The sequence below is a fragment of the Hippocampus comes genome, unplaced genomic scaffold, assembly GCF_001891065.2.
Source record: "Hippocampus comes isolate QL1 unplaced genomic scaffold, H_comes_QL1_v1.1 scaffold167, whole genome shotgun sequence".
NCBI classification, from domain to species: Eukaryota; Metazoa; Chordata; class Actinopteri; order Syngnathiformes; family Syngnathidae; genus Hippocampus; species Hippocampus comes.
The window spans coordinates 141,298-158,137 of NW_017805502.1; the positions used below are offsets into that span (position 1 = coordinate 141,298).

The window sequence follows — 16,840 nt, forward strand, 5'->3', positions numbered from 1 at the left end:
AGAAGTTTTTTCCCCTTTCTTTCTTGTGTGGCCAAAACTGCTGGATGTAATTGTGCAGTTCAATGTTCAAAATTGTACAGTTCAATGCTCAAAATGTATATTCTGCAGTACAAAAAAAAAAAACATATTGAAGATAATTTTGAAATATGGAAATACGCCAATAATGACTTGAGAGTGTACTGCATGTTTTGAATGCTGAAAAAACATGTTTGTTTTGTTGATAAGATCAGCTTTAATACAATGTATAATGTAATGATGATGCAGTGGATAGTTGTATGTTGTTCTTATAAAAACAGAAAAGAATGTGGATGTTGGACATCATTTATTTGTATTAGTTACAAAAGATAAATAAAAGCAAAAGTTGATTGTGTTACAATGTACAGAGGGCAAATCACTAGCAACATACTTTTTAGGATTTCCCAAATGTGTTTCTTCATCGTTGGTTCTCAGTCATGCATGAACGGGACTCACTTGACTTTGATGGCATCCAATCGGAGAGTGAAGTCAAGAGGTGTGATGTTTGTGTGAGGAATTAAGTTCGACAAGGCAAATATTTTCTGTTTCAGGACAGAAAGATGTATTAAAAAAAAAAAAAAAACACGGCGAGTCCCATGGAACACGTATGAGAACCAGCGTTTTGATTTGTTAAGATCACAATATTCTAATGAAGGGTCTCCATTAAAAAATACAAAAATAATATTTTTCTCTTTCTCTTTTTTTTTTAAATTTTATTTTATTTTATTTTTTTTAGATTTTGGGAACACAAAGCCAGCTCCACATTGTGCAATGTGACAATCAAGCTTGTGGTATTCAAGTTAGTATCAGACATGACTGCGAAGGATCCAGAAAATCACCGGTCAATTCTAAACGATGCCCAAAGTAACCCAACTATTTGATCTTCTCAATGTTTGATCTTCTGAATGAAGTCCAGAAACACCGCAAAGTTTCATCCTGCACGGCTAAGTATGCTGCTAAGCCAGTCCAGTGTAATGCATCTGCTTGCATACTGCTGCACAGAACATGAGTGCATAACATCGAGGGCTGGGTTGTCCTTCATAATGAACCTTTGGCAGTGTGTATTCAACACATAAATTGCCCACAGATTATTTTATGACAGTTTGCGGTCAACTACACCAATTAACATTAAAAAAGAACAAAAGAAAGTTGGTTGAGTCATCCTGGAGAGGCTCATTTGAGCACATGAATGATTCCATGCGAGTCAAAAGGAGAAACACGACTTACACACTGAAAAATGCAAAAGGCAAAATGTGCTAATCTAAACGAGCTGCCAGGTCACAATAACTTGGCAGTTGCTTTACGGTTTGCACTTGACTCCAAAGCACGTCACCACAATATTTGATGATATGACAGCTAATGTGGAAGGAAACATTTCTGCTGTGGGTTTGCTTTACCAAGCCGATGAATTTCACCAGCAGCTGATTGTGCCTTGGGGCGGTCACATTAGATGTCAAATTGCAGAGGCTTGAACCGTTTTTATTGAGCAAATTCCCCGATGAAACGAAAATGTTTCTCACACATTAGCTGCCATATGTTGGTCATTTCTGATCACAGGGTCGAGTGTTTGATGTGTGTGTGTTTATGTTGGATTGACATGACGTTAGCAGTTGATTGAATGCGATACCTGTGATCACTCACAATGCTAATACACTACCTGAAAAACATTGCCAGTACAGTGAATAAAGGTTTTGCGACTCTGGAATGAATGGTTCTGAATAGATCAGTCATGGCAATGGTAGAGCTTTATGCATTGTTTATCTTTGTGGTTGTGTGCATTGCCATGCTTCACACCGAGAGCCGCTCCTCAAATTGCGGTTAGCCGCACTCGAAAGCAATTTTTAAATGCATCATTGAGCAGGGTGCAACTCTGTTTTAATCATGAGATGCCAAACTTACAGCACCAAATCAACATATCATCGCTGTCGTGCGGAATCTGATAAGTCACATTATTTTTAGGCATTATTAAAAGGATACATACTTCACATACAGTATGTACGCCATTTGCAGCAATAAAAGGTTCATATTTTGTCTATAATTAATTTGGTAAATTAATTATTGTCCAGGTACATATAATACCTGTTCATTGAGCAGACCACTAGACAATTGTCACATTTTCTCGGGAATTCCTGTGGGATGGGACTCAACTTTACATCGAATCGCGAGATTGGGACAGTACAAAATAAAAAGTTCACAGGAGCAGACGGGACCCAAATTATACAGTGGGAACAAATAGAGAAATGCACGAAATAGAGAGTCAGTGAGGAAAAAGGGGGTAACAAACTGTTCAATAAATGAGTCACATACCTTTTATTTTTTTAAAATGTAGCTTGACCTCAAAAATGGAAGTGGTATGGGAGTGGGAGTCATGCTGAACGGGAACAGGACTGGATAGGAGTTGTGAATTTATTTTATTTTTTTTGGGTGGGGTCCTAAAAGTGGTGAATTTGGAGTTGTGCCGATTCCGCCGGACAGTGACAATATGTTGTAAAGGTGCAGTATCATGACGCTTTCCAAAATGGATAAAATCAAGCCAAGATGTCACACACCTACATGACAATTTTACATACAAAAGCAGCATTGAACACCAAAAGTAACATGAGCTGGGATGGTATTAATTACATGTAATTACCCTATTTTTCAGACTCGTCACACTTTTTTTTTTTTTATAGTTTAGCTGGAACTGTGACTTATACTCAGGTGCAAATTGTTTTCAGTTTATTATTATCATCAGCGCTCGGACTGTCACCCCAAATCCCTGTTCTCTAATCGTGTTGACGTTCTTTTAGTGCACCAACCGGCAAGAAATGGCTGAAGTAAAAAGTAAAATATTACAAAAAAACGTGACTTCAGAGGGACTTTTAGTCTGAAAATACGCAAATTGGAGTTTAGCGCTGGGATTGATGAGCCACACAGCAGAAATTCTTCATTGTTGCTTTTGGTAAATCTGAGTTGCACAACTGGAAATAAAGGCTATTCTGGAAGCTGCTAACTTTTTTTGTTTGTTGGTTTTGTTTTATGGTCCACTGAAGCAATTTGTGCTTGAAGCCAACGGTTTGAAAAGTTTCATCACTTCACTTTTACAAAAATATTTTATGACATACAGACAAATCATGACAATACATGCTGATCAATTTCCATGATCATTACTAATTGCACTTTTAAAATTGATAGTCCTTTCACCGCAAGCATTGACAAGTGGAAACAAAACATGTCATCAACATATATTTTCTCTGTTTCGGGAGGTATGATGATGATGTTTGGATAAGTAAATGTTTGCCGGGCATGCGTCACAAATTCCCTGCCACACAAACAAGTGAAAAACGAGACCCATGCGTATGACTACTGACAAAGCTCAGGTGATGCGTTCAATGTCACCTTCAATCTGATCATACTGGAACCTCTCAGATCCACATTCACACTCCATTGCGTCACTCTCCGATGCGGTTAAAACCCCCTCGTGTGTAAGTCCACCTAAGACTGGATTTACAAGGCAGGGCCGAGCGCCCATTTAGGGATTAGTGCCAATTTTGAAAATATAACCTGGGCAGCAACAACCAACAGGTCCACAATAATAAATTCAAGTAACACAAAGAATAAATATTACATTGTATTTAGTTGGCCTGAACTGATTCTTGCAGTCACTGGTTTAAATGAAGATAACCTCAACAGGTTGCCGGTGGCAATTAAGATGCTTTTATTTTTCGAAGGGAGCATATTTACACCCTATTTAATGGTCTATGTTTTCGCAGTAGTTTCCTGCTGTGTATCGACCTGTCGATTTCCTGCCTAGTCTTGTAAAATGAGTTTAAAATTATACACAAGTGTTTTAGGGGGCATATTTCTGAGTATGTATGTATACAGTTACTTAAAACGATTGATGAAGGCAATTCTAAATATTTTTAAAGGGGTGGGTCAGGTCCTCCCTTTTTCCCCTGGTATTTGCGACATGGGCTCACTCTCCATCATCTGCGGATAGCAGAAGAATACTGTAGTGTAAATCCAGCCGAATACTCCAAATGGATCTGTGCTACATCCTGCTGCCACTCAGTTATTGCTTTTCTGGTGCCTTTTTTTCACAAATATACCAACCTTGGTTTCATTCCTGTCCCAGAGGAAGCGTGGAGGCAGGGGTGTCTGTGGGGTGATTCTTTTTGGCACTGGAAGGTACAGCAGCTTTCAGACAGGAGGAGGAGGAGCAGCAAGTTGAGGATGAGGAGGAACAAGTGCCCAATGCCCCCCCACTGGCAACGCTGCTATCCGCGGGCGCAGAGGGAGTGTCGCCAGGCGGCGAGGACACGGCCGTCAGAGAGGCGGCGGCGCGGGAAGGCAGCAGCGGTTGGGTTTGATGTGACGAGCCGGGCAGCTGGACAACAGCCGGCGTGTGCGCTAGAGACTTCGGCCGTATGGGGGCTTGTGGCTGGATTGGGGTTTGCGGTCGGGGCTGATGATGTACATGCTGGCCCAGCGGAGACTGCTGAAAGGTCATCTGCTGCTGGAGGTGTAAACTGGGCTGCATTTGTGGTACTTGGGCCGTTTGCGCTTGCGGCTGAGACCCGGGGGGGTTCGGAAGGCCTCCCCCTGCCGTGTTCTGGGGAAGGGCTGACACAGGTAAGCTGGCAGCGGCCAGGGGTACCTGTGGGTTCAGTGGGACCAACGGAAACCAACCCTGTGAAGCCACCTGTTCGGGGAAAGACATCTTGAGGTAATGTTGCTACTGTTTGCTCTGTATGCTGGTGCGCCAAACCAAGCATCCTTCTGTACTCTATTGAGGGCTGCACAATTAATCAAACTTTAATCATAATCGCGGGTTTGGTTGCCACAATTAAATTAACCAGATCTGCTGCATATATAATAACAAACGCAGCCTGCAGCGGGAGCCTCAGTGGATTCAGAAGAGAGAGCCATGTCAAGTGAATAAAATACAGCTAAAATCAGAGACGAGGAGAATCATAATGAGGTGCTAGTGCCTGGAAAGTGATCAAGGGTCCTTCTGTACCCTATATCTGTTGTCTGGACTTCGTGAGTGCACATTTATTGCATATTGATTCAGTCAGCCCTTTGTAATTTCTAAATTAAATAATAATTTTTTTTGGTAGTTATTTAATATTTTGTCTCTTTTCAAGTGTCATTTTGCACTGAAAACTGTTTACAAATGGTAATGAGAATAGAAGTAATGCAATCAAAATACAGATGATATACTTGACATAATAGACAATCGTGATTAAAAATCATAATTACAATATTGATCCAAAAGAATTGTGACTATCATTTTGGTCCTAATCATGCCAAACAGCACCCGGACCATAGTTTAGCCACCCCTGACTTCACAGCGACTCCGCTATCCACATGCTTACTGACGATCAAGTCCAAATCTCATGACGTTCAAAGGTGTAGTGCTACCAATTTAATTTTAAATGTTTGTCATGACAATCCTGAAGGAGCAACAAAACCTATTGCAGGCAAATATTCAGATTTTTAAACTACCTCTGTTTGTAACTGGGAGTTTTCATGAGAATGATGATGAGCACAGACCATTTTTTTCTTTGTGTCTCAGAGTACGAATGGCTTGGATTCATTTTAGTGTGTGTGTGTGTGTGTGTGTGTGTGTGTGTGTGTGTGTGTGTGTGTGTGTGTGTTGGTGGTACCTCATTTGGCTGGGTCCAGCCTCCCAACTCTTGCACCTGCTGAATGTGCTTGATCTGATTAAGAGAAGGCTTGGGCATGTTCTGGCCCACTGCCTCCTTTGTCCAATTGTCAAGCAACGTGTGCAATTCATCAGTGAAGGTGCTCTTCCTGGCAGGGCTTTGATCTGCACAACAAATGAAGCATGCAGACACAATGATGGCTTCCTGTCATTAAGCGCCCAGATAGTTGACTTCCTCCTTTTGCCATAAAACCACTGCTATGACAAACTTCTGAAACTACTACGGCCACAAATCACAGTACCACACAAAGATGGGGGACTCGTGTCGCATGACTTGGACTTGAGACGACTTGAGTCGTTGATTGTATTACTTGCTTGGCAAAACCTTCTGAAAGGCGCGACTTTGACTTGAATTCAATGACTTGCTAAGTCATTGCGGGCGGCATGGCTCAGGGTAGAACGGGAGTCTCAACCAACCCAGAGATTGTGGGTTGTCAAAGTGTCCTTGAGCAAGATACTGAACTTCCAATTGCTCCTGATGCTGCGCCATCAGTTTGTGAATGTGAAATCAGCTAGAAGTGCTATGAGCGCCTTCATTGGTGGAAGTGAAAGACCATTTACCATTCTGTTTACATGAAAATCTCTCTCTCTCTCTCTCTCTCTCTCTCTCTCTCTCTCTCTCTTAATACACGGTTTAAGCATACAAGTGGACTCCACTTTGAGCTGCTTTTCTGGACGTTAGCATGTCTGCCATATTTGATGAGACAGGGCCCCGCAAATGAATGTAAATCAACTTGATTTAAACTTCATAAAGCGACACCCAACAAAGTGCACAATGTTAATGCCTCTCATTCACCCATTTACAGAGATAAATAGATTTGGCAAACAGATTGGTACCAAAAACATTTCTTATTTTTACATAATGATGCAGTTTCTAAATCTGATGATTACAGTACGTTTATTCCCATACACAGTATAACGATTCAATATTTATGGTCACAGTTAGATATATTTCTATCTGTAAAGACTCATGCAAACGTTCGTTAAAAAAAGAAACACTTTTCTAAACAGTCTATGTACATAAATTAATTGTACACTATTGTTTAATTTTTAGAGACGTAAATATATTTCCGGTGTGTGCGTTTCATTTTTAGTACTACTGTATAAATGTACTGTATTTGTTTGTGTTTTGATCTGTACAATATATTTTTACAACTCCAGTATATATTGTGACAGAAAAAGATTGAACATGACTTGACTTAAGACTTGCTTAAACTATGTACCGACTTGACTCGACTTGAGGTTTTTCTTTTCCCCCACTGTAACTTGACACTTTGGTTATGGCTTGAGACTTGGACACAAGTGGCTTACTCCCACCTCTGGTGGCATACCTCTTTTGACAGGCAATGAGGAACGATCCTTGGAGCTGCAATGAGGAGGTCCTCCACTCTGCTCCGTACCCGAAAAACTGCTCGACTGCTGGAATGCTGCACAGGGAGTACCAAAAATAATGACACAGCGAAAACCAGCGAGAAATCATGAGCACAGCCAATGTATCTACCAGCATGTGTGACTCCGTTGTTATCCATGTGAGAGTGAGGTCGCGGCCGCAGTTTGATTTTGGCTGGCCTGGGTCGCCGAGGGGAGACAGGAGGGGGCGCTGCGGGAAGGGTGGGGCTCCGAGACAAGCAAGCAGGAAGACTTTGCCTTTGGTCTTTTTGGGAACGAAGCTGTCTGTACAGCTCTTGCAACTCTCGGTTCTGCTGGGCTTGAAGCGACACCACTTCTTTGATGTGCCTGAATGTCCAAAACGCAGTCAATGTGTTGTATTAAGCTCAGACATTAAGAGTTGCCATACCTGTATATCAATTACGCTTGGTGGGAACATGTTTTTTAAAAAATGCTTATCTTCTGCTTGCATTTTTATGGTAATAAATAACGTAATAAAATGTTGCTGAGGTAATGTAGAAATAATACATAATCAGTGGAATGCTTGCATCTCCCAAATGTCCACTTTGCAGGAAATAAAACAAAAAACAAAAAAAAAAAACAAAACAAAACACAGGTTTCCAATCCCCTAACACCCCGTCACTCGAGTTGGTAGTGTAACTTTAATTTCTATCATGAACCCTTGCGCACCAATATCAGAATCAAGTTGAATCACTAATTTAATAGGCTAAATCAAGCAAAAATCACTGCTTTATTACACATCAGCAGCAGCAGGCGCGCATGTCAAAATATGTATTAACGTGATACTTGACAAGAGCAAATGACTGTGGTTCCATATCTTCCCAGACATCTGGGATAGCAGGCCCGCGATGGATGGATGGATGGATACACAGGTTAAAAATGTGCCTTCTGTCATCTGGTGGAAGAACTTTCGAGTGTTCTGACTGTTACTATATATGTGGTTGGCATGGATTGATTCACAAAACATTTTGGCGGGGTGGAGAAAATAATTGACAGTGGACAATTTCCCGTAGCACACTTGACCATCTCTCATGGGACACTAATGTGCCACGGCACACTGGTTGGGAATCTCCGCGTTAGACAGTTCAGCATCCAAGACTCATTTGTTCTCAAGCTTTTTTCAACATTTTAAATTGGCTACTAAAAATTGCCATATTTGAACCTTTTTTTTGGGGGGGGGGGGGTATTTTTCATTAAAAGAGTGACCCAGGCCTATGACTGTTGTGCCTGAGAAATGAATGTAAAAGGAGGGTTGAGTGAAAAGAAAGTCTGTCTTACTTCTCTCTCAGCTTGTGAAGTTCTCTTCTCAGGTCGTCATCCTCCAACTCACTCGCATTGTCGTCATCATCATCGCTGCTATCTACGGGGGAGCGGCTATGTCCGTGCCCTCTCGAAAGATGGGCCATCGCTGGCGTCCTCTCTTTGTCGGCCTCCTTTGCCCGAGATCTCCTCCTTTCCCGGAGCAGAACAGGAGCCACCGGGGAGCCATCCGTCTGCTCATCCTGCGTCTCGGCCTTTGTCACGGAGAAGCGGCCCACTTTTCTGTGAGTGCTGCCGCAGCCTGATGACGCATTCTTGGGGGGGGAGGACTGAGGCACAGGGGTCACCTGTTGAGAGCAGTTGAGGGGAAACATCACCATTGTGTACTTTGTCCAAACAAATGAACGGTGAGATCAAAACCATACATGGAATCGTCCTTTGCGTGACAGAGTTGGATGCGGGGTCACCTCCTTCATTTCTTTGAACGACTGACCAGCCGACCGGCCGTCTGATAATGAGACTGGGGTAAAAACCAAAAGGGATAACGGGGAGCAAGAGAGACACAGATACATAAATATACACAACACGCAGACAGACACAGAATAATGTCCACGAGAGAGGACATGCAGATACAGACAAACATGGAGCACAAAGATACAGTCGTGTTAAAAATCCATCCATGAAATCACTCATTATTAATTGTAACATAGAGTATTTTGGCTGCATGCAGGTTTGTGAGTTGTGTATTGAAAAAATACTGCGACATCAGTAAAGTGAGTCATGATGTACAAAGAACTGTACAGGCATGTGAGGAGCTGGTAGTTGTCGGCTTATAAAAAAGGACAGTTCTAATACAAACATAACTAAAACTCTGATAAAATCTTTCTTATGAACAACATTCCCACCCATGCGCACCACTGGCTGGCTTCCTGCTTCTCCACCAATCATCAGCCACACATGCATATGGTGTCTTGACGAACAAAGCGACCTAACATCCAAGAGCTAAAACTGCAAAGATCAAACCAGTCTGAGCCAAATGAATACTGCTCAGTTGAAATGAATGTCCTCAAGGGTCGCAGGTGTGCTGGAGCCTATCCCAACTGACTTTGGGCAGTAGGCGGGATACATTAAACTGGTTGCCAGCTAATTGCAGGGCACACAGAGAAGAACAACCATTCACACTCACAATCATACCTAGGGACAACTTAAATCATTCAATCAACCTACCATGCATGTTTTTGGAATGTGGGAGGAAACCGGAGTACCCGGAGAAAACCCACACAGGCACGGGAGAACATGTAAACTCCACACAGGAAGGCCGGAACCGGAATTTAACCCTGCACCTCTGCAATATGAGGCGGACGTGCTACTGAAATAAAGATTTCATCGCAATTTACTCGCAAATTGGCTTTGCATGAAATGTGGGCCGCTTTAAAGGGTGGTTCATTCTGCTGCATGAATGGCAACAGGTTGATTTGTACCTTCCGCCCTCTCACGGAAGAGATCATTGCTCCAACGTCCCTGGCATAGATAACTGGGCAAAGATCAATTTGCGAGGAATAAACAAAAAAAGTGAGTGACCTGTCACGAGACCTTGGTTGAGAATCACTACTGAATACAGCTTAGCAATTGTGCACCCCTTAAGATGCTTTTTGTGGTGGTGAGCTGAGAGCGACGCAGCTGACACTGCCTGTGGACTTGGGATGGGGAGGGAAGGGCTGCTGTCAAATCAAGGCACATGGCACCCCACTCCCCATGCACGCGCCACTATTCAGCGCTCATCTTGCCACATGCAACCCATGCAAAAGGAAAGAGTGCCAAGAATATTAAATATTGAGCACAAATGGTGGAAACAAAAACCACAAGAGCAATAATGTCAGCACTGATCATAGAACAGGGATACAATAAACCCCTGCTATTCGCGGGAGATAGGGAGAACCAAATAGTGAGTAGCCGATGTTCCAGTATTAAAATGTTCCTAATGCTTGTATTAACAGATTGAATTATAAATACTCCACAAAGTTTGATAAGCACTTGAATACCATTTCAAACATTTGACATTATCCTGGGGAAAAAAAAAAGCTGACAGATTTTGAAAATATGCACCAGAAGCGCCTGTGTAGAGTCTCTCTAACTGGTGCCTTGAGATACAAGTGACCCGACTTCCATATTTTTCAAGATAAGCGACATCGTCCGGTCGTTTTTTGCTTTAACGTGTGAGGCACTTCCTCGCTTCCCATTCTCCAAGCCTGGTCCTTTTTGGCTTTGTCCCGGCCGCGATTGGAAGCTGGCTATGTTGTATAACTCTTTGTTCCTAAGACCGCAATGATACAGTCCTATATTTTTTTTATTTCAGATTAGTTTTTATTTCACTACGATGCATGTGTCTGTCTGAGCTTGTGCTGCTGATGCGAGATGTACGTACTTTGTACACTCTCAATGCCTGTGTGTGTGTGTGTGTGTGTGTGTGTGTGTGTGTGTATATAATATACACACACACACACACACACACACACACACACACACACGGTTGTGAACCTCTTCTTCATGTGCCCATTTTAGACTGCCCGGAGGAGGCCAAGGCGTACACACCAGAAGGAGCCGGACAATGTTCAGTGAATTGAAGCAGAAATGTGGCAAATACTGTTAAATTCTTTTATAATTGTATCTCAAGGCACCACTGTATTTCCTCAACCACAATTACTACTTTTTGATTCACCTATTGCCTTTAGCGCCGTCTTGTGGAGTCTGAGAGCAGTTCCAGAAAGAGCAAAAAATGTGAATTGGTGATTTGTTTTTTTCTGACTAAAGCCAACAATAGGGATTCAAATGGATTAAATCCAAAGGGATTAAAAAAACGAAAAAAATAATGAACCGCGAATTAGCAGGGTGTTCACTGCAATGCAGTTACATAACAATATTCAAACATGGGGTTATCCATCTATGTTTGACATCAACACTTGGTGCAAGTTAAGCAAGTTAATTGTCTACAGTATGTTAAAACTAGTACTAGATATTAGACTTCCATTTACAAGTGCGACATCACACTCACTCAGTCACTCAGTCACTCAGTCACTCAGTCACTCAGTCACTCACTCACTCACTCACTCACTCACTCACCACACTCACCACACTCAACACACTCAACACACTCAACACACTCCACTCTCGTCACTCACCTCACTCAGTCAGTCAGTCAGTCAATCAGTGTCTTTAGAAATCCCTAAGAGCACGCTACCTTGCTGGAATCTGGGCTTCTTGAACAAGCTGGCGGAATGGCGCAATTTGCATGCCCAGTTTTTGAATTTGCGAGTCCAGGATTTCTTGCTAGAAACCGGATTTCTGATACTAGGACATGTCAGGTTTAGGCCAAAATATCCACCTCCTGCATTATGCTGCTGCGCTCCATTCCGGAGGGGGATCTGCTGGCGGTGGGCCCGCAATGCTTCTTCAGTGGTGCTGCTGTCAGAGTGGGGGGCTATAGCCTAAAACAGTTGGGACAAATAAGAGTGGGCTTGAGACATTTTAAAGAGAAAGATGGACAAACAAGAAACATGGTGCATCACATTGAAATGGACATCATTCAACTGAATATGGACTGACTACCGAGTGGATTTCCTCATCAAGTGGCCAAGGGTGTTCAATGACTTAACTGTAAGTTGACCAGTTTTAACAAATAAGACAAAAAGTGATTGTTCTGAAAATTGCAAAGCTTGGCATCTATTGTAATGTAGTAATGGTATGTACTCTGCTTCAGGCGGACAACACACCGGGCGTCAATTAGACAGGAGGCCACTATACCGTCGAGATGTACTGTATGCAAGCCATGATTGATGAGTGTTAGTCACTCACTAGGATAGTTGGTTCTCCTGGTACAGGAGGATGCTGTGGCTCAGCAGGGACATCCTGTTTGGCGGGGAGAAAAGCTGCAGAGGGTGTGGTGCCGGTGGTGGCGGTAGAGTAGGTGGAAGAATGAGATGGGCAAAGCTGCAACTCCATCAGGCCTTGCTTGGCTGACTGGGAAACTTCTGAAGAGCCTTCCCGAGGTCCTTCACAGCTTTCAGGGTCAGGAGTGGTGGTGGTTGAGGAGGTGGAGGAGGAGGAGGTGGTGGAGGACGTGGAGTGTGGAGATGCGTCTGAGACAGAAGTAGGGGGTGGGATGCACAACGCCTGTGGCTCAAAAGACTCATCGCCACCTGCAGATGTGGAGGCCGTCGATGTTGACGTCAGTGCAGACGCAGCCCCACCGGCTGGAGACGCACCGCTGACGCAGTGCTCCTGATATAACAAATTCCTCAGCTTTTCATCCAGCGTCCTCATACGATTGTCTCCAAATTCTATTTTGGGGGGACCTTCGCTGTCCGACTCGGCCACCGAGGAAGGCTGCGCAGGGGAAGGGGTGAGTGTGAGGGACAGAGGGATGAAGGAGGCTTCGGTCGCTCCCAAATGAAGAGGTGGCAAAGACGAGTCCGAAGAAGGATGCCACGGCATCGGGTCGTCTGTGAAGCTCATGTCTCCCGTGGACACATCCGACTCGGACTGCTGTACAGAGGATTGTTTGGGGAGCGGGTGTTGTTTAGGAATCGTGTCGGCGGTGCTCGACACATCCTCTCGCTCTGCGTTTTGCGTCTGGCAACGCCGTGTTGGCAGGTCAGCTGAGACTTGGGATGTTTGCGCCACCTGACTACAAACGAGCTGCTGATGTTGTTGCTGCTCTGGTGTGTACACCATCTGCAGTGTGTTTAGTTGTTGCTGCCGATGGTCCGTGTGCGACTGATGTTGAGGCACAGCCTGCTGCTGTTGCTGATACTCAAGCAGCGCATGCGGCGTCATCTGTGGTGTTTGTTGCTGCTGCTGCAGCTGCACAAACTCCTGTTGCTGCCGTACCTGAATTTGTTCCTGGTATACCTCCTGCGTCTGCTGCAGTTGTTGTTGGTGCGGTGCTGCCTGCAACTGTTGCTTAAGCTGCAACTGCTGCTGTGCAGCTGATTGGCCTCCTTGGGAGAGGGTCTGCTGCAGCTGCTCTAAGTCAGCTTGGCTGACTGCGCCATCAGCACCAGCGGTGAAGGGCGTGGCAGGTACAGCAGTGGGGATGGAGCTAAGGTTGCTGGTAGGAGACACTGCCGTGGAAATGGGCAAACTGAGCCTTTGGTGGCCACAAGTTGTGGTGACGACTTGCAGCTTGGCACCACCTGAAATAGTCTGAGGGCCAGAGGCTTCAAGAATGCCTTCAGGTGCAGCGGCGTGCAAAGTGGGTGCAGTCGTGACAGAGGGGGCGAAGACAGTAGAGGACACTCCACTGAAGGATTCCAGACTCTGGGAGCTTTCTTTTTCTACAAAGCAGAGAGAAACAAACACGTGGTTTGTGGTACTGATAACTTGATCAGCTTCACAGCCATGGCCTATAATACTCAATTATTAGCTGCTACACTCCTGTAAATAATGGACATTGTCATCATCAAAAAATGCAGTGGTGGGCCAGACATTTAATACCTGTTTGATGTTAATTTAACCAACTTAATCTGTTTCGATGAATACATCGGACTCACTGGAGATGTTAATAATTAGTATGAAGATAAAAAGTTTTCTTAATGTGTGCAGATCACTACAGATTTGATTTGTTCGTCAAACCTGACTAACCAATCAGAGGACAGATGAATGCCGATCTCATTTAGGAAGAAATTGAATGGTGATTGGTTAAGGAAACTGTCCCATCGCAAAATGATTGTAAAGGCTGTGGCCAGATTAGACTAAAATGGCCACACGCAGAGGCTGAAATTTGATTGGACAAAAGTGGTGACATCCACATGTTGGAAGCAGTGCAACCAAGAAAAAGTAATAAAGGGATCGGAATAAATAAATACAATTTCACTTAGGCTGGAAATGGTGGTAGGTGCTTTTGACTGGCTTTAGCAAGCAGAGTAGGTCTTGCGCTAGAAAGACAAAATGGTTTAATTCTTGAATGATTAAATATTATTGCCTATTCCTAAGGTTTTAAAATTCATGCCTATTCATTTTAGCCAAATTAGCTTTCCACAAAGACTCGTCCTCTTCGTCACTGAAGGAATAATGGTAGCATTTTGGTTGGAAAGGTAAAACGGCTTACTAATATTTTACAAATACAAAAACATTTTAGCAGGCAAAGGTGTGATTGTTTTTGCAAATTCAAGCGACTATATGGATGACGCCAAAGGTTTACTCAAACTACTCAACATAGTCTTAAGTTTCGGAATCGGTGCAAAAGAACAAAAACAAAAACAGCAACAAGAAGATTTCCCTTTCAAATTTCTGTGGGACAACGTGGAACTTGTGCAGGTCCGCCAAGCACATGGTTACCCCAAATATACTTAACACGAAACAAATTCTAAAGTGTATTACTTCATTTCATCACGCAGTGTCACGACTGCTGTTCTGCACCGCACTGTGATTGGCCAGTCGGCATTTCCAGGTTGCGGTTTAGCAAAATGCCAATTTTCCCAAAGAATTTGCTCTAATCTTACCGTTATGCTTTCATATCAGTATGCTGTAAGTGATGCCTGAGCTCACCTGTATCTGTTTTCGGGGCTGGGAGTGCCCTTGTTTCTCCGGTGGGAGGTGTCATGGCTGCCCCCTGGCTAGAGAGAGAGTCTCTGTGGCGAATGGTCTGGTTGATAAAGAAACGCCAGCGTCCCACCGGAGACGAGTGTGGGACGGAGTCGGCTGAGGAATCATACACACATATTTTCCGTTTGTTCTGCGGTGCCGCATTATTGGCAAAAACTGAAAAGACTCCTATTAACTTACACGTAGAGCTCGTGGGCGTACTGACTTGTAACTGATCGGTTGACCCTGTCTGATTGGGAAACATGCAAAGGATCATCAGGAATCAAACACAGATTGTACAGGCGATATGGAAGACATAAATGTACATACAAGTGAATGCGTTTGAAGTATTTCCTGTGCTTTCGCAACTATGGCTCTGAGCTCTTCAACAAACTTCTCCTTTTCCACATCGAGGACAAAGACTTCCTCCACCTGGAAACAAAATCCAATACAAACAAATCATTAAAGCTGTGAGCATTTTTCTGGCCAATGCTCCAAACAATCATTTAAGTTTCACGCCATGCTCCACCCACATTAGGTGACTTGGCCAAAAAAGCTCGGCAACTTTGCCTTGCATATTTCTCTTGAGACGACCCAGGATATAGCACAGGATGTCTCCCGACTGGTCTGCTAACACCTTGGCATTCGACTGGAAGAACTGGACGATGTAGCAGGGGTGAGGCGAATTGGGGCTTCCCTGCTAAAGCTGCTGCCCCCCATGAACCAACCCCGATAAGCGGAAGACCGTGCGTGGATGGATAAATCTCTTTTGGATATTTGTTTCCAATTGGGCTGATTGAGGCAAATCCCTTGGAAATCACCAAGAATTGTTTTTTTAATCAGTGTCCAAAGTACATTTACAGTCACATCAGCCATCTCTGATTAAAATTTGCTGTTGACCAGTGTTACTGGGGCATGTTTGTAACCCCTTCAATACATACTCGTTGACCAGGATAACATTTGTTGCCTTTGTATGAGCTAGTGCTGATATTCTTAATATCTGATGATAAAGTATTATTCAGAAAGACTGCAGACAATGTTATGCGTGAGCAGGTTACCATATAATCTGCAATGTCCTCTGGTGCATCGCCCTCCAAATCAAATTTAAACGTCACCATTTTGTTACTATGGGTCTCCAACTGGCACTCCACCATGTTGTCGCCACTGCCTGACACCTTGGTACGAACAACGAGAAAAAAAATGTCATCATTGCAAATGTATTCTTGGATACATTTGTTCTTTGTTGATACGTGTTTTCACCTGAAGCATACTCAGTTGAAACTGATGTGAAACCTTCTCAGGTTTCAGAGAAGACGCTCTCCTCTGGCCCTTTACTTTTTCTAATTTGCCATTGGCCAAGAGCAAAGGAGCTTCTTCTCCATTCGTTGGCACAGACCTGTGGGTGGCACAGTACTTTCAGTGGCTAGGCATTTTATTGTACATGAGAAGGACATTGTATATAGAATACTAAATAATAAGCATACATGCAAAATGACATTCCTTTGTCATTACGATGACTACAATGAAGATAGTTTCATTGATCTGATTTTGCCTTTTCAATTCATTTCAACAATTCCAACATAAAAGCATAAAGCATTGCAAGTCACTTTAAGAAATGCTGGAAGCTGTTTTGTATTAAGCTGATACGAAACCTATTTGGATTTTAAAATGCATGATGGTGGACACACAGAGACACATATGAAGTCAGACGTACCCAGTTGAGGAAGGGCGGTCTCTATTTGACAGGGGTAGACAATCCTGAGGAATAAATTGATGTAATAAATATAAACACAAAAAGGTACAGCGAAAGAACACAAATGACATCAGCGATGAATGTAAGTGAAGCACTAACATATGAACAACTAC

At 43.4% G+C, this 16,840-nt stretch overlaps 1 protein-coding gene across 3 annotated transcripts in view; it reads right to left on the reverse strand.

Moving 5' to 3' along the window:
- Positions 1-305: 305 nt before the first annotated feature.
- Positions 306-16,840, reverse strand: part of wnk3 (WNK lysine deficient protein kinase 3) — a 49,374-nt gene continuing 32,839 nt past the window's right edge. For 2 of the 3 annotated variants that reach the window (XM_019877299.1, XM_019877296.1), the window contains exons 12-25: positions 16,689-16,732; positions 16,235-16,370; positions 16,033-16,149; positions 15,305-15,406; positions 15,176-15,224; positions 14,939-15,091; positions 12,245-13,725; positions 11,631-11,877; positions 8,818-8,912; positions 8,411-8,739; positions 7,224-7,459; positions 7,054-7,149; positions 5,664-5,827; positions 306-4,696 (exon numbers count right to left, since the gene is read on the reverse strand). In XM_019877299.1, the coding sequence (XP_019732858.1) occupies positions 4,115-4,696; positions 5,664-5,827; positions 7,054-7,149; positions 7,224-7,459; positions 8,411-8,739; positions 8,818-8,912; positions 11,631-11,877; positions 12,245-13,725; positions 14,939-15,091; positions 15,176-15,224; positions 15,305-15,406; positions 16,033-16,149; positions 16,235-16,370; positions 16,689-16,732 (3,831 nt within the window). In that variant the 3' untranslated portion in view covers positions 306-4,114. The remainder of the gene's footprint in view (positions 4,697-5,663; positions 5,828-7,053; positions 7,150-7,223; positions 7,460-8,410; positions 8,740-8,817; positions 8,913-11,630; positions 11,878-12,244; positions 13,726-14,938; positions 15,092-15,175; positions 15,225-15,304; positions 15,407-16,032; positions 16,150-16,234; positions 16,371-16,688; positions 16,733-16,840) is intronic. The other variant, XM_019877298.1, reaches the window with a different exon arrangement.